Source organism: Vipera ursinii, assembly GCF_947247035.1.
Source record: "Vipera ursinii genome assembly, chromosome: Z".
NCBI classification, from domain to species: Eukaryota; Metazoa; Chordata; class Lepidosauria; order Squamata; family Viperidae; genus Vipera; species Vipera ursinii.
The window spans coordinates 122,167,994-122,194,697 of record NC_139517.1 but is presented as its reverse complement, the minus strand read 5'-3'; the positions used below and the strand labels follow the sequence as shown (position 1 = coordinate 122,194,697).

Below are 26,704 nucleotides of genomic sequence, written 5' to 3'. Positions count from 1 at the left end.
TTCAATCTCTGTGCCCTGACCTTCAAAGATGATGAATCATATTTCCAAAACAGCTGTAGCTCTGCTGATGAGGGATATATAATCTAGTCAGAGATTGCTTGTAACTTGTAATAGTTTCTCGTCCATTGAGCAATATCAAAAAGAGGCCAACCTAATGGAAAGTGGTTTAGATAGATGCCTATCATGGTTTAGATATTTAATATTATTTTAATCTTGTTCGCCACCCAGAATTATTGCTGTGAGATGAGCATATATCAGCAGGTATAAATAATTTAAATAAAACAAACAAATTTAAGACCTCAAAAATAAGTGTCAGCACCAGCACAAGATAGAATTTAATCCCTGAGGATCAAAACAAGAAATGTAAGTGGTTTGAGCGCTACATAAAAACAATAAATAAATGGAAAGATTGTGGAAGTTAAAAAAAATCACCTTCTAAGATTTCCTAGGTAGAATGTATTTTGCTTCTTGTACAGTATTTAGGAGAGAAAAATCCCATGCAACATCTGCCTTAAGTTTTCAGAAACAAAATCTGAGGACAGCCAAAAATTAAAATTTGAGATCTAAGACAGAACTTGATTTGGTTTTTTTGCACATTGAAGGGTAGCTGAATTGGTGGGGCTAAAAGTTTGAAAACCTGCCTGTCTGGTTGAGTTTCCAAGGCCTTGAAAAAAGTCTGGAGCACCATTACCCAAAGATTTGTCATCTAGGATGAACTGAAGGCATGCAAGCATATTTCTCTATATGACATGCAGCAAGAGCAATTTTTGAATGAGAAATTATTTATTAAAGTAAACAAAGCATCTACCATTGTGCTGCCACCACGTGGTTGTTTGGGGAAATTATAATATCCTATCTTATCTGGGTCAGCTAACCCCTCCTTCCCTATGACATATTTCCTCCTTCTCCTGACCATGTGTCCTACACCCCTCCCCTTTCTGGGATGGACTTCCTCCTTCTTCTTCCTGGGGACTCTCCTCCTCCATAACCGGCAGATACACGTGCTCCTCCATAACCGGCACACACACGTGCAGACACTGTGAGTCGATACTGTCTTTTGACCTTGGAAATATCGTGTGTTATCATCTAATTCACCTCATCTGCTGTAATCTACTCTGCATGCAAATAAAGGTATTTCTGGATGATAAAAGATATTTTTATGAGTTCAGCTATCTGGCGAGAGTTGTTATCAATGATAGAATCCGCCTATATAGACCAACTCAGGTGTCTTAGCAAGGGGAAAAAATCATTAAACGACAACTTGATCCAGAATAGTCAAAAGACAGTTTGAACTCCTTGCCTGCCTGCAATAAAAAAGGAGATGATTTAATTCGCCATTCTCCAGCTGATTCTGCAAGAGACAGAGTCGTGCTTCTAGGATTTGTATTTCTGTGAACTCTTGTCTCTTCCTGTCTTTCTGATGAGACCAGCCAAAAGGCCTGTTAAAATCTTACTGCCTCATTTGTCATTGAATTTCTAGCCAGCGTCTTAAAGTAATTTGGAGAGACTTTGAAATGCAAACGAATTTCTGCTCAGATCTACTTTGAATGTTTACAAATGTTCCTAATTGCAAAGAGAGACTGTTTGTAATCTTCAAGCCTTTGTGAAATCAAATGCAGGACCAAAAATTTCCGTCTTTCTTCTCCAAAGGGAAACTGCCTTTTCCCCAAATTGGACTGGGAAGATCACAGATATCCTGTGTTGCAAACCCAATTTGTGTTTAGAGCTGAATTTTACTCAAAAAAGGAAAAAAGTTTGTCAGTTTGCTAAACTCCCTTTGTTTAACAAACCTCTAAGAGCAGCAATAAAAGGGCCATAAAACAATTAGTTTCCTTGGTAACCAAGCCCCTGGTTTACTGCAAAGTGAAAGAGGCCCCTACCCTTGGAATGCAGGAAGTAAACAGCAAGCTTGAATTTATGTTAAAGCAGGCAGCGACCTCTGGTGGCCAAACTGAAACGTTTATACTGTCTGCAAATTTAAACTGCATGTGGAGCTGTATAGACAGAGAAAGGTATTGATTCACACTTATGACAAGTCATGAAAGCATCTTTATATAAAAAAAAAACAAGTGTTTTAGCTAACAATCCTAAAATATATGTTTTGAATCTCCAGAAGGGAGATTATTCAGCAAGCCTACAGTTAAGTTACCTGCAACTGAAGGCCTAAAGCAAAGCAATCCTATCCAGTTCCGCTAGCTCTAAACAAAGGAAAAAGGAGCAAATTAATCTTCATTAATGACACAGTTTACAGCTTACGGTTGACACTTTTAACATGGACAGGCAGTTCCTTAAGAGTTCCAGACCAGCTTACAACTTGTGGTCCTAAGAAGAAACAATTTGGCTGACCTTGTGTCCAAGTGAAGGCTAGGGGCAATAACAGGCTTGTATTTGCTCATGCAGAACAGCGCACTCCCCAGTGGCTGATCTGCAAATAACAGGCTTGCTTCCAAACAGCGTCCTCTAGTGGTCAAAGGGTGAACTTCGTTGAAGTACCCACTTACGCAATCAGCACCCTGGTGGCTGCTCAGCAAATATAAGGCTTATTCCCAGGCACATGTAGAGTGCCCCCTAGTGGCTAAAGGGTGAACTTCCCTGAAGTCTCTAACCACACAGAAGGCGTCCCCTGGTGGTCAAAGAGCGAAGTTCGCCGAATTAGTTAAAAATACCTAGGAAGTTTTCTGTATCTATCCTAGCCATGGCGGAGTGTCCCATTGATTCAGAAGAGCTGGTTCGACCAGACAACCCTGATTTGTACAAAGATACTGCTGTAAAACCCAAGCGTACAATAAGACCAACCCAGAAACTCAGGGAAAATTATGAGGCAACTAGAAATGAATTTTCCAGTAATCTGTCAGAACTATGGAACAGAACTGCATACAGCATGTCAGTTTTGCTGAGCCTTAAGGATAATCCTGTTGAATTAAGAGGATCTATAGGTCATCTATCTGCAGCATATAAAAGATACCAGCGGCTGTCTGCAAAATACACAGGTTTTTTGAATGACTCTAATGTAGATGATTCCTCAGCAGAACTAACCAACATTGATGAACTAAACCAGCAAAGAGATCTCCTAGTGCACAGGTCTGCAACCCGTGGCTCCAGAGCCTCCTGCGGCTCTTTCAGCCCTCTCCTGCAGCTCCAAGTCCTCTGCCATGTGCAGTTCCCCCCCCAAAAAAAAGTGGGACTAAAAAAGTTCAACCAATCAATTCAGATATGCAGGGTAGGTGCATATCTCACCTTGGCTCCACTCTTCAGTCAAACCCTGTTCTGCGCATGCGCGCATGTATGCACATGTGCACACATTTTTTGCGGCTCCCAGCTTTTCCTTTTGTGAGGGAACCGGTTCCAAGTGGCTCTTTCACTGTTTCAGGTTGCTGACCCCTGTCCTAGTGCAAGATGCAAAGAATAAGGCAGAAATCCGTATTGCTGAACTGCAGGAGACCAGATCTCATAGATCCACATCAACTAAAGTCACAGTACGTTCTGCTAGATCCTCTCGCTCCAGGGCTTCAATGATACATGACAAGCTAGTAGAGGCCCGTGCACTTGCAGAAGAAAAGAAAGTGGAAGTTTCCTTTGCCAGGAAGGAAGCTGAATTAGAAGCCCAAAGCAAAGCCCGCCAAGCAGAGGAGGAAGCCCACCAAGCAAAGATGCAAGCCCAAAGCGAAGCCCGCCAAGCAGAGGTGGAAGCTCAGAACAAAGCCCGCCAAGCAGAGTCGGAATACAAAATATAGATTCTGCGAATGGAAAGGGAGGAGGCAGCTGCCTGAGCAAAGCTGAAGGTCTACGAACAGGCAGCGAAGGAAGGCACCGATGTAGATTATTCCATCCCAATAGAAGTGGAAGATCCGATGGAACACACCAGCCAATATGTGCTAAAGCATAATGTTTGCAACGATGCAGAGCCATCTTCTGTACTTCCCACGAACAACGCTGTCCTGACTCACCACACAGAGACCCCAGAACTGCAAAGGCCTGCACCTCTTCAACACCACAACACGAGTGCATTAACTGTACTTCCTACGAACATCACAGAGACCCCAGAACTGCAAAAGCCTGCACCTCTCCAACACCACAACACAGGTGCACCAACAATTCAAACTGCATCACCTCTTGCCAATGACAACGTAACTTCCAGCAATGGACAATGGTGGAATCAACAGCCAGCACTAGCCTTAGGGACTATACCACAGCTGAATGCTCTTGCAACATCATTCTATCCTGGTACACATCCCCCTTATTCACCAGAGAACTTTCACACCCAAGGGGTCCCACAAGTTTCTTTGGCATCAAGGAGTGAGGGGTCAGACCATTCTGACCATGCCAGATACATGATTCGCCGAGAGCTCCTCAACTCTAGCCTCTCAAAGTTTAATGACTGTCCAGAGACCTACAGATCCTGGAAAGCAACCTTCAAAGCTGCTATTGCTGATCTCAACTTCAACGCCAGGGAGGAACTTGATCTACTCATAAAGTGGCTGGGCCCAGAATCCGCAGATCATGTTCAAGGACTGAGAACAGTACATGTTGACTCCCCAGACGCAGGTCTCACTGCTGCATGGGCAAGACTTGAACAAACCTACAGAAGCCCAGAAGCATTAGAGAATGCCTTATTCGAAAGACTATAAAACTTTCCCAAGATAGGCAGCAAAGACAATTACAAGTTTCAAAAACTAAGTGATCTCCTCATGGAAATAGAATTGGCAAAAACAGACCCACGGTTGAACTACCTGGATTCCTCCCACGGTGTCAATCCAGTGGTGTCAAAACTGCCATACAACCTGCAGAAGAAATGGACACAGGAAGGCTCAGATTACAAACTACGCCATAATGTTTCCTTTCCCCCATTCTCATATTTTTGCAGGTTCATCAGCAGACACGCCTGGACGAGAAATGACCCCAGCTTCAACTACCCTGAATCCAGTGTGTCTGCTCCATCATCATCATCAAGGTTCATCGGCAGACACGCCTGGACAAGAAATGATCCCAACTCCAACTACCCTCAATCCAGTGTGCCTGCTCCATCATCATCAAGGTATGTTAACACAGCAGCTCAACACAGAGACTCACGTAGAGCTGTGATTACAAGAAAAACAGACATCTCACCTCCTGTATCATCTCCTCCTCAATGGGGTGATTCAGGTGGTGGAGATGAACATCCTAATTGTCAGTGTCCTATTCACAAAAAACCTCACCCTCTCAGCAAATGTCGTGAGCTTAGAGCTAAGACTATACAAGAGCAGAAAGAGGTTCTCCAAAAACTTAGAATATGCTACAGATGTTGTGCTTCATATGACCATCTTGCTAAAGATTGTAAAGTCTCTGTCAAGTGCACAGAATGCAATAGCGATAAGCACGTTACAGCTATGCATCCTGCTCCACTTCTAAGCAATCCACAGCAACCACCTGCATCCAACCCTGCTTCAAATTATGGCAGGGAGCAGCATGGCGGGGAGCAACTAAGTCATGCTCCAGTCACAAATGTCTCATCTTCACCCCAATCTCCAACTTAGAGACCTTGTTCTGCTCCAGGACCAACAAGCTCAAGAATTGAAAGGCACCAAAAACTTTCATCAGACCCATCACAGAGCTTGTCCTGCTTCTGCCTCTTGAAGACTGAATTCGTCACCTTTCCTGGTTGGATCCTGACTTCAAGAAGAAAAGTGATTTGAACTTTAGACTATTTTAGGCCTGTAATGGCAATTCTTATTATTGCAATATGTATGCATGTTTATTTCTTATATCTCTCAGGTTTATTTCTTATATCTCTCAGGTCTTCAGGACAACAAGCAATCACAAACATTTATTTGTATTTGCATACCTAACGGTATCAAGTTTATAGTGGTATTATGAAATACCAGACAGGGAGTGTGCTGCCACCACGTGGTTGTTTGGGGAAATTATAATATCCTATCTTATCTGGGTCAGCTAACCCCTCCTTCCCTATGACATATTTCCTCCTTCTCCTGACCATGTGTCCTACACCCCTTCCCTTTCTGGGATGGACTTCCTCCTTCTTCTTCCTGGGGACTCTCCTCCTCCATAACCGGCAGATACATGTGCTCCTCCATAACCGGCACACACACGTGCAGACACTGTGAGTCGATACTGTCTTTTGACCTTGGAAATATTGTGTGTTATCATCTAATTCACCTCATCTGCTGTAATCTACTCTGCATGCAAATAAAGGTATTTCTGGATGATAAAAGATATTTTTATGAGTTCAGCTATCTGGCGAGAGTTGTTATCAATGATAGAATCCGCCTATATAGACCAGCTCAGGTGTCTTAGCAAGGGGGAAAAATCATTAAACGACAGCTTGATCCAGAATAACCATCTTGGTCTTTTTATCAATCTCATGGATGCTGCCAGCTGGATTCCTTTCAATCAAACAGAACAGACATACCTTAATTATCCACTTCAAGATCACAGAAAGAGATCAAATCAATCACCTCATCACCTTCCTTCCTTCCCCCCCTCCCTTACCTACTACCTACCTACTTGCCCCCATCTTCTAGGCTGCCAAACCCCAAAACTCTTTCCAGATAGCTTCATCAAGTTAGAAACATTAACCTATATAATTATCCCTGGGATCAATATTTTTTTAAAAACGTTTTTTTAAAAAAAGTTTAAAAACTTCAAAGAGTCCACTAGACCCCCCAATCCAAGGCCTGAAAGAAGAAGCACATTTTTAGGGCATGCTTCAAGGCAGGAAGAGTGAGGGGCAAAGGATGTTGCTCCAGAGGGAAGGCATTGCTAGGTCCCTCTAATTGACATCACTTAATTGGTGGGATCTAAAGCAAGTTGTCCAATCATACAGGATGTGCAAAGAATGATGGAAGGCAGATGGCTTCTCAGATAATTAAACCCTATGCCATGTTGGGTTTTATAAATAATATAGATAACATATATTTGAGAGGCTGTCACAAAGAAGAGGGGGACAACCTATTCTCCAAAGTACCTGAGGACAAGACAAGAACTAATGGATGGAAACTTATCAAAGAGAGAAGCAATCTAGAATTAAGGAGAAATTTCCTGGTCATGAGTACACTTGATTGATTAGTGGAACAGGTTGCCTTCAGAAACTGTGGGTGCTCCAACACTGGAGGTTTTTAAGAAGAGATTGGGCAACCATTTGTCTAGAGTGGTATAAGGTCTCCAGTTTGGGTGAAGTTGAAACTAGAAGACCTCCAAGATCCCTTCCAATTCTGTTATTCTATACTCTGTATTCTAGCAATAGAAGAGAATATTTGTAGCTCAGGATTGAATTGGGCAGTCCTTGGTGCTCTTTGAGCTTGGTTGTTTTGCAGACATTTCATTATTAAACTAGGTAACATATTCACTGAATGAAACGTCTACAAGAAAACAACCAGACAGCACTAAAGACTCTACAGGGAACATGTATTCCGTAATAATATTCAGTCCTCCAGCTGTCAGTACTTATCCTATAGAAACTTCCTCCCCAAATTTTTCTTTCATGGCAAATCCATACTGACCATACCAAAAAGCATCATTTTAATTTGATTTCATTTAATCTCTTTTTTTGTGCAAAATTAAAAATTTATAATTAAAACATTAAACACCAGACTGCTATTGGGAGCCTGGACTGAGTCAGATCTGAGGAAACTCAGGACCTTTAAATTGGTGATAATTATCATTTTAACACAACAACCAACCAGCTCTGAAATCAGGTTCTCTTGCTATACAACGGCCTTCACTCATATATATTCCTTGGAAAGATGTTCCTCACTCTTTAATTTTCAAAAACATAAAAAATGCACATTTATTAAAATATAGCAGTATTTCCAGAGGCACTGTTCCTCTTTAGTGTGCATTGCAACTTAGGTAGATTTTTGAATGGAGATGTCCTTAACCTGAGGCTCTTGAGATAGCTAAAGTCCAAATCCCAGAATTGCCAATCTACACATCCAAACAAAAGTACCAGTTTGGGGAAAATTAGGCCACCCAGAAATTTCTTCATATTTGAACGGCAATACCAGTAAAATTTCAGGATGGCAAAGAAGTAGCTGGTTAAATGTTGTGACCAGTGCTTTTTTTGTAAAAGAAAAAGGTGCCGGAACTCACACATGTCATACAACCCACCTTGCCTACCCTACAAGGTTTCATCCAAAAAAGGTGCCGGAACTCTGTTCTGAGCGTTCTATGAGGAAAAAAAGCCCTGGTTGTGACTTATCAACAGAAGAGTATAACTGCTTTGCAGCTAAGACATTAAATGGGACAAAAGGTAGAAAATTAGCCCATTTCAAGAATTCACTACTTGAAAAACAAATATATTTTTCTAGTCAGAATGTTCTGATTCTAGGACTTGATTAAGTTATTTATTTTCAATTCCTTCTCTCCCCCCCCCCCGCCCTGGTTCCCCACACCCACACTCACACATACCAAGATTTCCTTTGCTGAGGGTTCTTCCCATGTATTTATTCATTTATTTATTAGATTTTGTCTAGTCTTTGTTACTGTGTAAGTAACTCAAGGCAGCAAACATACACAACACTCTTTCCTCCTATTTTCCACACGAAACAATCCTGCAAGGTGAGTTGGGCTGAAAGAGTGACCATAATTTCTAATTTGCACCAAATTGCGTTTGGGTGCTTCCTGTGTTTTCTCCATATCGTTTGTTTTATACATTTTCACTGGGAACTATAGGCAAAACCTCATCTGTGCATGCAGACTCATATTCTTAATTTTTCTTTTTGCTTTTGATTAGGAAAAATTAAAGCATTAAACTCCAATCCAAAGGATAATGGTTTTACACTGTAGATAAGGATGCAGAATAGCATCAAGAAGACTGTGGGTGAAATGCAAACCTTTTAAGGTCCTGGAATATACTTTGCTTAATACGGTAGTCTTTTTTTTGCTCTCAATTAGACTGTAAAAACCCTAAAGTGTCGCACTATGACAGATGTGAGTCAGCTCCACACTATTTCAGCCAATTTCAGCTGCTAAATCAATCTACTTGTGAAATCAATGGATCCTGGAAAACATTCAATGCCAGACAGAAAAAATGCTCCTGGAACTTTTCTTGAAGTTGTCTCAAAGAGTAAAAAAAAAAAAAAAAGAACGTGAGAGCAACTGCATGTTAAATGCTATTCTTCCAAATAAGTCCTTGACTTATAACCATTCATTTAGTGACCATTCAAAGTTAAAATGGCACTGGAAAAAGTGACTTATGACTGCTTTTCACACTTATGACTGTTATGGCATTCTCATGGTCAGGTGATAAAAATTCAGATGCTGTGCAACTGGCAAGTATTTATGGCAGTTGCTGTGTTCCAGGATCAAGTGATCCCATTTTATGACCTCGTGAGAAGCAAAATCAATGGGGAAGCCAGCTTCATTTAATAGTGTTATTAATTTAGCAACTGCAGTCATTCACTTAACAACTATGGCAAGAAAAGTCTTAAAATGGGGCAAAATTCACTTAACAAACGTCTTGCTTAGCAATGGAAATTTTGGGCCGAATTGCAGTCATAAGTTGAGAGCTATTTTTGTTCATTTTCATTTCAATATAATATCACAAAAAATCAGATCACATCCAGATTACTATAATGTCCACACAGAGATTAACCAGAGGTTAACCTGGAGAAAAACTGGTTTGAAGAATACTTATATCTATGTTTTAAAAATATACCGGTATTAGTAAAAAATGCTAGATGGATAAATAAATGCCACCTGCTTTCATTTTCCCCCCAAACCAAGAATCTTATACAGGTGAAGCTCCAAATTTGCATATAAAGTTAAACAAATTGTAGAGGTGTAAAAGTTGTGAAGAGACTGCCCAATGCTTTGTTCTCTGCCAGAATCCAAATTAAAATATTCCCAGGAAATATCTGTTCAGTCTCTGCTTGCTTATCCAGACAAAGGAAACAAACCCATGATCTCTTGGGGCAATTGATTCTACCGTTAATCTTCTCTTACTGTTAATTTGATTAATATTCATTCACAATTTGATACTGTATATGACGGGCAGCTATAGCAATGTTTTAAATAAGAATAAGGAAAGATAGTAACAGGGCTTTGCGTACAACCTCAAATACCTGGAGCACCACTAGACAATCACCATCAATCAATGGCAAAAGGCAGCTTTACAAGGCACTGATTATATATCCTGCAACGATAGCTTTAATGCCATCAGTCAACAACATCTGCCTATCCCAAGTTTTGGGAAAGAATCAATAACTGGATAAAAATGCCAAATCCAGTATAAACCTCTGGCTGACTATAATGATGATGATGATGATGATGATGATGATGATGATGATGATGATGATGATGATGATGCCAGTCAATTCGAGTGTTCAGTTGACTGAGTTTCATGTTTTATGAATAAAAGTTAATAGTAATAATAGTAAGAGGAGGAGGAGGAGGAGGAGGAGGAGGAGGAGGAGGAGGAGGAGGAGGAAGAGGAGGAGGAGATGGTTTTCCTAACATCTGAAGACCCAGATTGTTGGAGGAAATAGGCTGACTCTGTATACCACTTAAGAGGGCTGTAAAGCACTGGGAAGTGGTACAGTATATAAGTCTAAGTGCTCTTGCTATTCCACTGAAACCTGCTTTCCTGCAATTTAAGAACATTATTTCATGTGCTACACATAGACAGGAGAGACAGACTCTGACTACTTCTTTGTGACATCCCTTTAGATATTTGAAGAGTATGATCTCCCTCACCCCTTCTCAAAAATAAGTATGTCCAGGTCTTTCAATTTTTCATGACAGTAATTCACTTCCAGACTCCCGATCATCTTTTCTGTCTTCTTTGAACCTATCCCAGTTTGTCTGAATCCTTCTTACAATATGGAACCCAGAATTGGGATTACTCACAAGTGGGGTCTGAACAGACACATTCTGTTTTTTTTATTTCACCACACCTGCTAGAGGAAGAAACAAAAAGAAAAACCCATTGGATCAGAATTTACTGACATATGGCTTGTTTTCAGAAGGTCTGACTTCTCCACAACTGCAGCGTGCGATGAGATTGGGACCTAGTTTGTTTCTCCATTTCACCCGTGGCAGCTGACCTTTATTTATTTATTTTCTCTTAATCATCTTCTGAATGTCAAAAAAATCTCTACTCTATCCCATTATGTGGTTTCAGTGTGTCCAAAAAAGCTTTCTTGAGAAGACGCTATTGAGAAACTGGTCAGTAGTTCATGAGATATTTGGAAGATTATTTGAGAAACTCATTATGGTGAGAAGGATAAATATAGTTCAGGATAACTGAAAGCCTGTGCTTGTTTTTGGCCTTTCTTAATGATTCTTAATGAGCAGCTTTTTTAATTGGGTGGCTTTCCTGAAGCTGGTGGAGCAAAGAGCTTATGAAATAAAGAACAATGGAAATGGAAAAAGATCTAGATGCATTTCTCTCTCTCTCTCTCTCTCTCTCTCTCTCTCTCTCTCTCTCTCTCTCTCTCTCTCTCTCGTTTTTTTCTCCTTTTAAATCACTCTTAACTTCCTAGCGACTGCTTGAACTACTCTTACTCTCTGCAGTTTTCTTGGCAAGGTTTTTTGAAGGTAGTTTGCCACTGCCTGCTTCCTAGGGCTGAGAGAGAAGGATTGGCCCAAGGTCACCCAAATAAATATTCCTTATTTACTCTTAAACACATAGCCCATCTTTAATCTGGAGTAAAATAACAGAATAACTGAGTTGGAAGGGATCTTGGAGGTCTTCTAGTCCAACCCCCTCCTCAGGTAGGAAACCCTACACCATTTCAGATAAATGGTTGTCCAACCTCTTCTTAAAAACCTCCAATGATGGACCACCCATATCTGGAGGCAAGCTGTTCCACTGATTATTTGTAAACTGAGAATGGCACACACAGGCATTCTATGTGGTGGCTAGTGACTAGTGGAGAAGATGACACCCCACTTTTTTTCTCTGCACTGTTTGTTCCCTTCCTCTCCACCATGGTTAATTTTATTTTAATTGAATTTTAAATGTATGATCCTTATTCATTCTTTCAATGTTTAGCAGTACATTTTAACTGAATGTCTGCAAGCTGCATGGAGTCGCCTCTGGCGAGATGGGCAGCATACAAGTTTAATAAATAAGAATCAATAACACAACTTTCTTAGAGTTCATTGATTTGGTTTTCAAAGGGCATTTGAAGGCCCTTACCTTTCGCGAAGCATGTTTCTCAGATCCATCCATATCCCCATCCAGGAAAGGCATGGCAAAGGAACTGAGATCCTAAAACAAAGAAGTTTAGAAAATTTCATTGAAGATTGAAAAGCAGACACTATGTATAATTCACAAATATACTTAGATAAATATACTTAAATGCCCTGGTCATTTATTGGCAGGATTACTGCAACACCAACATCTTGAATTGGACCGTGGCAACAATAATTAGAGTGCAACACACTCCACATGGGGATAGGAGCATTGAAAAGTATTTGGAAGCTATTGTTGTCATGGTCCAATTCAAGATGTTGGTCATTATCTTTAAAGGTCTTCATGGCATGGGTCCAGGATATCTGAGGAGCCATCTCATCCCAATGGGATTGGCTCTCCCCACTTGTTCCAGCGTTAGAGGCTTGCTGCAGGCCCTAAGCATCAAGGAATTTTGACTGACAGGGTCTAGGAGAAGAGCCTTTTCCACCATGGACCCCACCCTGGAACATTCTGCTGCTGGAGTTGAAATCTGCCCTCTCTTTTGGTCTTCTGAAAGGGCTTTAAAACCTGGCTTTGTTGGCTAACTTGGGGCCTTCAGTAAAGGTGACTAACTGGGTGAAAAGAAGGCCTCTAATCTTGCCCAGTCCCTTAGTTTTTAGTTCCTGTTTAAATGTGTCTATTTTGAATTCTTTTTATAATTATCTTTTTTTATCATTTTGTAAGCTGCCCGGTGTTGCTTTAACAATGAGATAGATGGCATATTAGATAAGATAGACAGATGATAGGTAGAAGAGAGAGAGATAGACAGATATAGACAGAGACAGTTAGAAACAGAGAGAGAGAGAGAGAGAGAGAGAGAGAGAGAGAGAGAGAGAGAGAGAGAGAGAGAGAGAAACATGTATACAAATGCAGCTCAAATACAATGAGAGGGGTCAGTATGTCCACCTTAAACCCAAGCAAGTTTTATGGGATCCTTTCAGATCGCAGGAGATACCTCCTCAAATGTTGTTGGTCTGGAACCAAACCAGTTTTGGCCTTCCTGGGAGCAGAAACATACTGTATGTGCTCCTTTTTTCAAGCCACATCCAAGCGGATGATCTAGTCTGCAATTCTCTTACAGTATGAGGATTACGATTCTCCCTCTTCTCTCGCAGACTCATGATCTTTGGAGGTCCTCAAGGTTTTATTTCCTGGTGAACAAAGGTTCTCTAAGAAAATTCAATCCCAGAAAAGGAAGGCCAACTGCACTGGCAAGTCTTCTCCTACTTTGGCATCTTCTGAAATCAGTTAGAAATAGTTGTTTCCTCATTCTTAATTCTCTTTCCAGAAGGTTCTAGACTACATGCATCAGAAAGACCATATTCAGGTTCTTCCTAAAGCAAAGAAATATCTAGACCTCAGTTTACAACCACTCATTTAGTGGCAGTTTGAAATTACAACGGCATTGAAAAAGGTGACTGATGACGGTTTGTCACACAACCGTTGCAGCATCCCTATTGTCATGTGATTAAAATTCAGATGCTTGGCAACTGCATGTATTTATGATGGTTGCAGTGTCCTTGTGTCATATGATCACCTTCTGTGATCAACTGACAGGCACATGGGGAAGCCAGATTCACTTAACAACCATGTTACTAACTTAACAACTGCAATGATTCACTCAATTGGGCAAGAAAGATCATAAAATCAGGCAAAACTCACTTAACAACTGTCTTGCTTAGCAATGGAAATCTGGGCTCAATTGTGGTAGTAAGTCTATAGGTTCTATTCCTACATGCACACCTGCAATAGCTCTAGGATTTATTTCAGACAGCGTCAGTAACTGGAGACACAAATAATGTCAGGAAGCAGATCAGCATGATAGCCTTTTCAAACTGAACTAAAAAGACATGATATTGGAATGCCACTGCTTAATTTATTTTCAGGAACCCATCATCTTGTTAAATGAATTAATCATACTTAATAAAGAAAACTGAGGTGATGGAAAAGGGGAAACAGAGGGATCCTTATGCTAACCATCAAGCGTCTTTAAACAATATAAGAGAAATTATATCTAATGAGACAAAGATGCCCATGTTATCCTCATTCTTTTTTAATCTCATCTTAATTATTTTTCATAATAACTCAAGAGGGAGGTGAGCATCTCTGATAATCCTTTCTCCTCTTATTTTTCACACAATTACCACATGACAGAGGCTGGTCTGAGAGAGACTGACTGATCTAAAAGTCACCCAGCCGGCTTTCATTCCTGAGACACATCTTGAAGCCACTGTCTCCTGGTGATTGGCCCAAAGTCATCCAGCCATTTTGGGTGCATAAGACAGGACTAGAATTCACCATCTCCTGGCTTCTAGCCTGATGCCTTAACCACTAGTCCAGGGATAGGCAACCTTGGCTCTTTTATGACTCATGGACTTCAACTCCCAGAATTCCTGAGCCAGCATGGCTCAGCTTGGAAACCTCTCCCTTTCCCCTCAGCATGGCTGGCTCAGGAATTCTGGGAGTTGAAGTCCATGAGTCATAAAAGAGCCCCTGCACTAGACCAAATTGGCTCTCTAATTTTTTATTTCGAGAATATAAACATCAGTTAATTTCCTGCTGTTACTAAGTGCTACATGAAGTTTCTGATTGACTTCATTTTTTAACTAAGCATTTTCTGCTTTACATTTTCTCAATTTTTAGTAGCACAGAGGATAAAGCTGTCAGTCTGCACTGAACTCAAATGATTCTTGAGGTATAATCTGTGCCTGATTCCAATACATCATTTGCTTGTCCTCTTCATTCCCAGCCTCTAACGGCAAAATTTCATTCTGGGATTAAAGACCTTCAGACAATGGCCTTTTGAACTACCAAATGAAAACTAAACACAAAATTAGGGATAGATGTTTAAATTTAAAAACAGAATTTGGGGAACTGTCAGTCCCCTCATTCCCCACAAGACGAAGCCTTGTTCTCCATGGACATAAAGATCTGAATCTCATCCCTTTTTTGAGTAGCAGCTTGCTTATTTGTTTGTATTTCACTTTTATTATTTTTATAAATAATGAGCGGACATTTATAACATACCTTCTTCCTCCTATTTTGCTCACAACAACAAGCCTGTGAGTTGGGCCAAGAGAAAGTTGTGGTAAGAATCCAGAGAAAGAAATATTTTGGGGAATATTAAAAAGGCAGAATATACAGTATTTCTCCAAAGGAATAATGGAAAGATCTTTTAAAAAGGCAGAAACTTCTCCCTTCCCCCAACCAGAAAACTCAGCAAAAATCAGCTTTTAGAAATGCAGATGCAATAATACATTCAGGAAGGCTGGAGCCAGGAAACTGATGAGATTAAGACAAAGACCCCTAAAATCTACCCAAACTCTAAAGACATAATAGGATTAACCCACCAATACCAAAAGGGCACACTCAGACTCAGGTCAAACTTGACACAGGAAATACAAAGACTCAAACAGGAACAGGAAACAACCTCGAGAGCCCCAGAAGGTATAAAAACCCACCACTCCCTACTACAGGGGTCTTCAAACTTGTCCCTTTTATGACTTGTGGACCTCAGCTCCCAGAATTCCTCAGCCAGCGTGCCTGGCTGAGGAATTCTGGGAGTTAGTCCACAAGTCATAAAAGGGACAAGTTTGAAGAGCCCTGCCCTACTACATGTGGTCAGCTTTCCCAGAGCCACGCTTCTGTGACTTTGCTCTTCAATAAACTACAATCTTCTTTCTAAAGCAGTCTCCATTTTGTTTATTCCCAGCTTGGACTGGACCATCATCAAGTTCCCTTCATCCTGTGTGCTCCCACATGGAGGGCCTTCTCAGGTTGCCGCCGGTAAAAGAATGCCGGCGGATAACACCCAGGGGGAGGGCCTTCTCGGTAGGGGCACCTGCCCTTTGGAACCAGCTGCCCGTGGAGCTTAGGACTGCCCCCGACCTTCGATCATTTCGCCAAGACCTGAAGACCTGGCTCTTCGAGCTTTCCGGCCCAGGCTGAGTTTTAATTGGGGTTTTAACTGGGGCTTTATATGTTTTATATTTTTTCAGGGATTTAGTTTAATCTTTTTAATTGTTCTTAATTTTTGTATTGACGTTTTTTTATGCCCTGTAAACCGCCCTGAGTCCTACGGGAAAGGGCGGTATATAAATTCAATAAATTAAATTAAATTAAATTTTTCTTTCAACAAAGTGATTGGCCCAAAGTCACCCAGCTGGCTTCCATGGCTAAGGTAGGCCATGAACTTACAGTCTCCCACGTTCTAGCCTGGAACCTTAATTAGTAGACCAAACTGCCTCGCTTATAGCCACAGCTGCCAACAAGTTCTTTCGGTAGTCATCGAAGGTGGATTTAAATTGTATTCCAGTCAATGAAGGAAGCTCCAAAAGAAATGGAAAGAAGCTATCAAAAATAAAAATCATAACCAGAAAGACTTATTGGTGCTTTAAAAAGGGCTACTTCACAGCAAAAATTAGCATTTTCTACTTCTTTTTACCGCCATCTAGTGGCTGCCTAAGTGTCCTTTAGAAGAACAGATACTGATGCCGAAGCTCAAATATTTTGGTCACCAAATGAGGACACATTTGAAAAGATCCTGAGTTTGGGAAAGATGGAAGGCAAAAGGAGAAGGGACAGCAGAGCATAAGATGGTTAGAGTCACTAATACAATGAATAATAAATTTGGGCAAACTCCAGGAGAGAGTGGAGGACAGAGGAGCTTGTCAAGATGTGATCCATGGGACCGTGCAGACTTTGACACGACTTAGCGACTTAACAAGAACAAAAGTGGCTGCTTGAATTTTTGCAATCCAAATATATTAAAGCCAGTGTTGAAATCCCTGAATCACAGAGTGCCAGAGAGAGAGAGAGAGAGAGAGAGACCCATTTAATTTAATCAGCTTCCGCAGGCATTCCAGGCTCCAAATGCAAATATTTAACAACAGTCATATCATAACAAATAACATTTGAGACATATAATTAAAAATCGTCTACGAAAGGAAAGGATTGAAAAGCAGCCTAGATTAGAAGAACAGCCTCTGTGGGGTTCAGACCAACAGACATAATCTCTTGCTCCAAACCAATTCTGAGCCTGTTTCCTCATCCTTGGTCAATGTGAAGATACACAAAAGTAGTTTTATAGGACTTTTAATCAGAGCTTCTAATGAAGTTACAGCTGGCAGATCATCAGATACCTTTATAACTTCATTAATTTATGTCTGCATAACACATTGAACTTGATTAACTGCAGACAGTCCTCAACTTACAGCCATTCACTTAGTGACTGTTCAAAGTTACAGCAGCATTGAAGAAAGTGACTTAGGATCATTTTTCACACTTACAACATCCCCAAGATCACATGAACAAAATTCAGACACTTGGAAACTGGCAGGTATTTAGGAAACGTGCAGTGTTCACCTTTTACAACTTTCTGACAAGCAAAGTCAATGGACTAACTGTATGCTTTAGTTCATTATCTTGGGCAAATCTAGTTAATGGGTCAGAGTGTCTTATAAATTCATAAAAATTGTTAATAAACCCGCCAAAATTATTTCATCCCAATATCTGCTGTAGCCTTGGGAGTCAGAAATAGAGCTATTTAGTTTCGCTCCAGATAGGATTACATCAGGATGGGGCCTACAGGTAGTTCTTGACTTACAACCTTAGTGGAGTTTTCCCAGTAATAAGTCATGACAATCATAAAGTAGGTCACCCATGTAAGCAACCCAATTTTACAACCTTCGTTACTGCAGTTGTAAAGCGAATGCTGAGATGCTGTTGTTGATGTATCCACTGTTTGCTATGGGACAAAAAGTAAATGCCTTTTTTTGGCAAAAATATTATAAATGAAAGTCATGCAACTATACATTGCCTCAAATGGTCATAAATGCAGGCTGGCTGCCAAGGGTCCAAAATGGGGTCATACCAGTGCACAAGATGGGGGGTGGCTGTTATAATTTCAGAATTGGGTCACAAATATTCTTTTGGGAGGTCCAACTCTGAACGTCGCTAAGTGGCCAGTCGTAAGTCCAGAATTATTTATACAATTTTTTACTCCAACCAAGTTGGCCAGATTCAGACTGCCTGGACTAAAACCCACCAGGGGACAGGCAAAAGAAACAGAAACCTAACTTTCTGCTGCCCTTTAATGGTAATTTGGTTATTTGCAATTCAGATCTGATAACTCTATGCATGTTGAATATGATGTTGTCAGTATTACGGTTAAAATATGTCAAGATGGCAATATAATGGGTAGAAGCAATAATCTTGAGGACCAGGAGGAAAAATTACCAGCAAGACAAATGGCCAGATAAAAGAAATTTGAGCCCAGGCAAAAGTGTAATTTGAAAATGTGTCTCAGATTTAACTCTCCTTAGTTTTTATGAAGATAAAGGAACAAGTGGGGAGATACATTCAGACTTGCAAGATTCTTTACTGTAGGCTGATAATAAAAATACTGTTAGTATTCATGAATTTGTGGTTTCCTAATCTGGTCTATGTTAAAAAGCACATATAAACCAGGCAAAGCTTTGATCACACCACAAGGATCACCATCTTGACTTTTTTGACCCTACCCTGTGACACCCCTGGTTGAATGCCTTGATGGCCAGTCCAACTGATTCTGCTGTCTGTCCTGCTAATTCAAGAATTGATCTGGCTTTTCCCTTAAGAGTTGGTTCACACACGTCTTCTGCTGCCAAGGTTTGCTAAAGAAACTGCAACAAAATCATATTTATCCTAAACCATCATCAATGGTTTACAAGCTGGGCTCGTATATTGTTCTAAGCCAGAAGCCAACTACATCACAGTTTTGTTTAATTGCCAAATATGGCTAAGTTCACACGACTTGCTTACCCTTGAGTAACTGCAGTTTATGAAATTAACCTGGTTTTCTTGGTTTTCTTATTTGATATTGTACCATCAAATAATTTCCTGAAATTAATCCAAAATATGTCTGTCTGATTGATGTCCTTGGATTTCAACCATGAATTTTTAGAATTAGACCAAGTTACTTTTTAAACTAAAGCAATTATCTTTACAGTATTTAAGCAAAAAAAGACAGATGGATTTTGAGAATAAATTGGCACGGCAAATCTCAGTTTCTTAAACAAGCCTAAACTGGATCATCTGATAACTTTTGCATTGTAAATCCCAAAGCCCAATTATAACAGAATTCCAGAAAAGGAGATCTCCCCCAACTTTTCCAAAAAAGGAGTTTGCTAACTTCAACCTCAAAAATTGTTTGGAATTTTTATAGATGCTTGGAGGAAAATAAGAAGCTATTCCTGACAACGCAAAGACCTTTTTTCTCCATCATAAAAGGCAAGGAAGCAGAAAAGTATTGGCAAAGATTTTCTCATTCCACCTGAGTCTTTTTTTGAAAGATTTTTTTCAATTAAACAACAATTGGGAGCTGGCTTCCTGCAAACCAAAGAGGCATAATCTGGAATTATCTTCATTTGAAAGGAGGCTGGAAATGCGAGGAATATTGAAATAATGAGAAGCTACAGCAAAGGTAAGCTGGGAAGACAGAACAGAGAGAGATTTATGAGCATTATATTCAAACATTAAAACCACAATCTATAGAACAAATTAAAAAAGGAATGTCCGTATTTTGATATATATATATATTTTCCCTTCCATTCAATCGTGTCTGTTTCTCAGAGACTGCCTGGATAGGTCCTTGCAGTTTTCTTGGCAAGGTTTTTCATAAGTGATTTGCCATTGCTTTCTTCATGCTGAGGGAGCATGACTAGCCCAAAGCTGGCTTTCATGCCTGAGGGAGGACCAGAACTGACCCATCACTGATGAATGGCCCAAAGTCACCCAGCTGGCTTTCATGCCTAAGTCAGGACTTGAACTCAGAACCTCCCAGTCTCTAGCCTGATGCCTTAATCACTAGGCCAAACTGATTCTCCCTAAGGAGGTTGCAGACGACAATACCAGGACCCTGGGACACTGCAACCATCAGGGTGCAGGTTGCCATGCACCCAAAGTTTGATCATGTAACTTTCGGGATGCTGCAACAACTAAGAGTGAAAACTCATTGTAAGCCACTTTTTTCAATACTACTATAACTTTGAATGGTCATTAAACAAATGGTTGTAACTCAAGAAATACCTACACCTGTGTTCCCTTGTCATCCAGCCCTACTTTGCCCCAAAGGATTTTCAAAAGAGAATATTGATTGAAATAAAAGAGTATGTTTAACAACATTATAAAGCAAAATGCAGGTAGTCCTTGACTGACGACCACAATTGAGCCCAAAATTTCTGTTGTTAAGTGGGACATTTGTTAAGTGAGTTTTGCCCCATTTTACGAATTTTCTTCCCACAGTTGTTAAGTGAATCACTGCAGCTGATCATTATAAGTGAATCTGGCTTCTCCATTGACTTTGCTTGTCAGAAGGTTACAAAATTTACGTTGGGGCACAGCGGTGAAAAAAGGTTCATAAGTCACATTTTTCAATGCCCTTGTAACTCAGTTGCTGCCCCAAAGAAGAGGGAGGCAAGCTATTCTCCAAAGCGCCCAAAAGGCAGGAGAAGAAGCAACGGATGGAAACTAATCAAGGAGAGAAGCAACCTAGAAATAAGGAGAAACTTCCTGACATTTAGAACAATTGACCAGTGGAACAACCTGCCTCCAGAAGTGGTGAATGCTCCAACACTGGAGGTTTTTAAGAAGACATTGGACAGCCATTTGTCTGAAATGGTATCGGGTTTGGATTAGATGATCTCCAAGGTCCCTTCCAACTTTTTTATTGTTGTTATAATAAATTGGTTCCCGGTTGCCCTCCGGGTGAGATTCAAGGTGCTGGTGATGACCTTTAAAGCCCTAAATGGCTTGGGTCCAGGATATTTGAGGGAACACCTGCTGCCAGCATCAAGTTCCCTTCGTCCAGTGCGCTCACACAGGGAGGGCCTTCTCAGGGTGCCGCCGGTTAAAGAATGCCGGTGGATAACACCCAGGGGGAGGGCCTTCTCTGTGGGGGCACCTGCCCTCTGGAACCAGCTGCCCGTGGAGCTTAGGACTGCCCCCGACCTTCGTTCATTCCGCCGGGACCTGAAGACCTGGCTCTTCGAGCTCTCCGGCCCAGGCTGAGAATTTTTAACTGGGGTTTTTATTTTTTAGGGATGATTTAATCTTTTTTAAATTGTTTTTAACTTTTGTATTGGTTTGGTTTTAAATACCCTGTAAACCGCCCTGAGTCCTTCGGGAAAGGGCGGTATATAAATCTAATAAAATAAAATAAAAATAAAATGAATTGTTGTAAGTCGAGGACTATTTATACCAGGCCAGAGCATCTCCTATAATTCTATGATAAATATGCTGGGGAATTCTGGGAGTCATAGTCCACGTATCTAAAACTTGCTGAGCTTCAGAAACCCCGCCTAAGAGAGTTGTTGAGTCCTGTACATTTTCTGTGCTATGAATCATCCGCCTTTTACTTATGTTCTTGCAGTGAAAAGATAACAGCCAAAGGGCAAATAGAGAACACTAAAAGGATTCTTAATGCTGCCGTATTTCTGTGCGGCATAATGCAATTTCATTTCAGACTGATGGAAGGCAGGACGACACAGCTCCTGGCATGTGACTCTGTTTATTCAATCCTGCATGCTCAAATGGAGTATTTGTCATACAGCAGACAGATAGCTTTGGGATAGAAGACTGTTCTGCGACCCCATTGAATGAGAGAAAGAGATCTCGTCTTTCTCTTTTTCATGGCACTTTTTTGACCAGGCCTCAGGCATTCTCAAGGATGCCTTTGTCCCATTCACTTCAGTCCTGGGCACTCCTATCTAAGAATACACTTTCTGGCACAACCAGATCCCAGTTCAAGGGATTCAGATGGCACTTTGTTAGGAATGGAGCAGGGAAGGCAACATTCATGAAACCAAGATTGGACGTGACAGCGCTGAATACCAGTTAAGCCCCAGAAAAACAGGTCTTTGTATGGTGGGTCTTTAGTGCTCTCTTGAGCTTGGTTGTTTTCTTGCAGACAATTCATTGCCCAACTAGGTAACACCATCAGTGATGACAGACAAATGCTTTTACTGAAGTTATCTAATTGGGCCATGATATGTCAGCAAGACATATCACATCTGCCAACCTACGTTGGACTAGTGTGGCAGATTATAATCCCTTCAACATATCAGTGCAACCTCAAAAATGGCCCTCATTCCCTGGAGTCCCTAGAGCAGGGGTAAGCAACCTCGGCTCTTTTATGACTCAGGGACTTCAACTCCCAGAATTCCTGAGTAAGCTATGCTGACTCAGGAATTCTGGGAGTTGAAGTCCCTGAGTCATAAAAGAGCCGAGGTTGCCTATCCCTGCCCTAGAGCAACTACCCATAGCAGGGGGAAGGCAGAGGGTGCTAAGAGTCACCGGGTTAAATCAGGCTGCCTTTGGACATAGTGTTGAAAGAAAAATCTTCATCAGGGTCCAGTCCAAGCCAGGAATAAACAACATGGAGACTGCTTTAGAAAGAGGGTTGTATAGGAACGCTCAACATTCAAACAATAAAAATGGACACTCGACTAGAAGAACTGCTGATGGAACTAATGGATCCCACTTGATAAATAGCACCTACAAGAGACCTAAAACAAGATGGATTGATGACATCAGCAAGTATTGCAGGCCTAACTGGCAAAGGAAAACCCAGGACCATTTTGGTTGGAAACATGCGGAAGAGGCCTTCATCCTGCACTGGATGAACAACGGCTAAAATGATGTTGTTGGTGATAATGATGGTAATGTCAGCAAGAAAACAACCAAGATGGCTTCTGATAAGGAGAGTCAATGGGGAAAGCCAACTATGATTAATGGTTGCCGTGATTCATTTAACAACTGTGGTTAAAAAGGATTGTAAAATCAGGCATGACTCACGCATAACCACATTTTTAGCAGTAGAAATTTTGGTTCCAATCGGGGGTTTTAAGTCAAGAATTATCTGTACACATGAGGTGAGGACGGCATCTTTTGCACCAGGCCAATAAAAGTTAACTCTTTGTGCCTGGGTAGCTTCACACCCAAACAGCTGCTCTTTCACTAGGTTTTTTTGCCTGCTCCTCTAAACAGCTGGAATCTTCTCAATTGCCTTTGATGCTAAAATGGGTTTAAGACAGGGATTTCTCCTCCCTTGTTTTTGACTCCTGGTCTTCTGTTACTGGGGAATGCTCTGTAGTTGTGCCCCTTGTGGGAAGACCTTGGGGGTAACTTACTTTTTAAAAGGATATATCTTCTATTAAAAAAACACACACCTCCTTCAGTAGAGCTTGAATTCTGGTGATTTATGGACACATCCAGGATTCTTGGCAATAACAGAGAAGGAGTTTCCTGCAGCCTGTATGTATTGCTGTTGAAATGATAAACAACTCTTGCTTTTTTAAAAATAGGAAACGGCTGGAAATATGAAAGGCAGTTTGATGTAGCAGTGCTAGCCTGGAAACCAGGAGATGGTGAGTTCTAGTCCCATCTTAGCCATGAAAGCTGGTGGTATGACTGGGCCAATTACCAGGAGACTGTGAGTTCTAATCCTGCCTTAGGTATGAAAGCAGGCTGGGAATCTTTGGGTTGTTCACCAGGAGACGGTGAGTTCTAGTCCTGCCTTAGGCATGAAAGCCAGCTGGGTGGCCTTGGAATAGTCACTTTCTCACCGTTTCACAGGGTTATTGTTGTGGGGATAATAAGAGCAATGGGGAATATTATGTATGTTTGCCACCTTGGGTTACTTATAAAGTAATAAAGGCAGGATAAAAAAAATCTAATAAATAAATGGAAGTTCCCTTCGTCCAGTGCGCTCCCACAGGGAGGGTCTTCTCAGGGTGCCACCGGTAAGAGATTGCCGGCGGACGACACCCAGGGATAGGGCCTTCTCAGTGGGGGCGCCTGCCCTTTGGAACCAGCTGCCAGTGGAGCTGAGGACTGCCCCCGACCTCCGTTCATTCCGCCGGGACCTGAAGACCTGGCTCTTCGAGCTCTCTGGCCCAGGCTGAGGATTAATCTTATTTTAACTGGGGTTTTATTTATACAGGGACAAATATAATTTCTTTTTAAACTTGTTTTTAACTTTTGTATCTTGGTTTTTAATTACCCTGTAAACCGCCCTGAGTCCTTCGGGAAAGGGCGGTATATAAATGTAATAAAATAAAAAATAAATAAAATAAATGGATTTTTTTGCATGCAAATCTTGGAAATGAAACAGCCACTTTTCAGCCTGTCTGTTGCCTGGGATGTGCCGGTCTGTCCCTCAACTGTTTTCAGTCAGTGGGAAAGTATACATCGAAAATGAAAAGGATAGAAATGTGCACAGTCTCCACAGTGCAAATAAGCCACACGGCTTCACTTCTGTCTCACAGCTATGAAGGAAACAGCTGTTCTTACTGCTGGCTTCCCACATGCTTTTGGGTTAATTGCCATCAATAGTTCCCAGGCGTGAAAGCGACTAGCCTTTGCACAAAGATATCAAAGCTTCAGGCTTATTATTGTTGTTGTTGTTATTCATTGTCACAGGGCATTCAATTACTAAATAGTATTTGAAGGTTCGATCTGTTTTATCCGACACCAACAGGATGTGGGAAGTGGTTGCTGTTTTCACAGAGCAGGCTAGAGAGGATGGGAAAAAATGATTAGGCTTTCGTCTCGGTTACTCAGAAATAATCATTTATCCTGAACTGAGATGCTCAGCAACCATGATACTTCACACAGAGAAAGAAACGAATCCTGATGGTAAAATCTTTATTTCTCAGTCTAATTTCTAGCCGATGAACCAGCTACCAGGAAATGGGAGCTAAAAGCATAAATGCATTAGTTAGTATAATGACAGCGGAATTTCTGTAGGATTAGCAGAAGCGTAGGAGAAGGATACCTGGGAAGTCATTGGATGGAAGACCACAAGTAAATCTTGGGATTGTAGGCTAATATAAATGGGATTAAAATAAAAATAAAGAAATAAATAATTTGTGAAATTAAAAAAACAAACATCCAGAAGCAACTTGGCCAGATCAGCTTGTACCGGCTTCAAAACTTATTCAGAAATTCTCTGGGTGTCTTGTAAGCACAGAGGTTCATTTTGCTTTTATTAACTGAATATCCAAAATGCTTAAGAAAAATAAACAATGCAGAATTTTGCAAGGAAAGGGAAAACAAACCATTCTCGGTTTGTGGTTGACACCTACTGACTTTACATTTGTAGCATAACATCTACTGCTGAGAATTACTTCTCAATTCCACTATAGGTAATCCTTGATTTATGACCATTCATTTTAACAACGGTTCAAAATTACAATGTTGCTGGAAAAAGTGACTTACAACCAGTTCTTGCACTTACAATGGTTATAGCATCCCTGCAGTTATGTGATCAAAATTCGGGCACTTGGCAACTTGCATGTATTCACAATGAATGCATGTGTAACAGATTTAATGACCGCATCACTCACCAATGGATGTTCAGATCCCAATTGTGATTGGAAGTCAAGGACTACTACAAAGAAAGTGCCATACACAGTATGGCAATAGCCAGAGAAGGAAAAACCCACAGCCCATTCATTGCCTCTAAGCTCCAAGAAATCTCCATTTATTTCTACTACATAAATAAACCAACCAACCCCTGGGATTATATTCTTTCTGAAATTCTCAGTAGATAACCATCAAACCACTGCATAATTCAGCATCCATTCTAAAAAGGAACAAAAAACATAAAGCCTTCAACATCTTCGTAATACAGAAATAAAACCAGCAGTGGAAAAAGTGTCTCTACTCAGCTGCATGTTGTCACAATATCGTCCTCTGCCTTGTGGCCAATGCTTGGTCAATGTGTCCTTCAGGCCTCAAGATCCAAAATAAAACCAAAAAAAGGAGAGGAAATCCATCATAGATTTCTCTTCATGCAAAGATCAAAACTCCCACAAGATGGAATTCATCACAGCCCAACTCAAGATAAAATATTTTCACAACAGGAAGCTAGAATATTTATTTAGTTCACTACTTCAACCTTGGATAAGGGACGCGGTGGCTCAGTGGGTTAGGACGCTGAGCTTGTCAATTGGAAGGTCGGCAGTTTGGCGGGTCGAATCCCGAGTGCCGCGTAACAGAGTGAGTGCCTGTTACTCGTCCCAGCTTCTGCCAACCTAGCAGTTTGAAAGCACGTAAAAATGCAAGTAGAAAAATAGGGACCACCATGGTGGGAAGGTAACAGTGTTCCGTGCGCCTTTGGCGCCTAGTCATGCCGGCCACATGACCACGGAGACATCCTCGGACAAGCGCTGGCTCTTCGGCTTTGAAACGGAGATGAGCACCAGCCCCTAGAGTCGGAAACAACTAGCATGCATGTGCGGGAGAACCTTTACCTTTCAACCTTGGATATTCATTTATGTGTTCAGGATCTCTAAAAACCTCCTCAAAACCAATTCACAGGTCCTGATCATGGATAAAATAAAATTATCCATCCATTAAAAAGGAAATAGTACAATTAGAGGCACATTCCAGTGAATGGAGATGATATATTAACTTTTCACATATTTGAATTGGAAATCTGCTTTCCTGTAACAGACAGGGGAATGCCTTTCCAGCTAGCATCTTTAAAAA

The 26,704-nt window shown here is 40.9% G+C and overlaps 1 protein-coding gene across 3 annotated transcripts in view; it reads right to left on the bottom strand.

The window, feature by feature from the left end:
- PRKAG2 (protein kinase AMP-activated non-catalytic subunit gamma 2) overlaps nt 1–26,704 on the bottom strand; it is a 233,503-nt gene that overhangs the window by 154,835 nt on the left and 51,964 nt on the right. For all 3 annotated transcript variants that reach the window (XM_083376992.1, XM_083376993.1, XM_083376994.1), the window contains one exon: nt 12,137–12,208. In XM_083376992.1, coding sequence (XP_083233118.1) covers nt 12,137–12,208 — 72 coding nt within the window. The remainder of the gene's footprint in view (nt 1–12,136; nt 12,209–26,704) is intronic.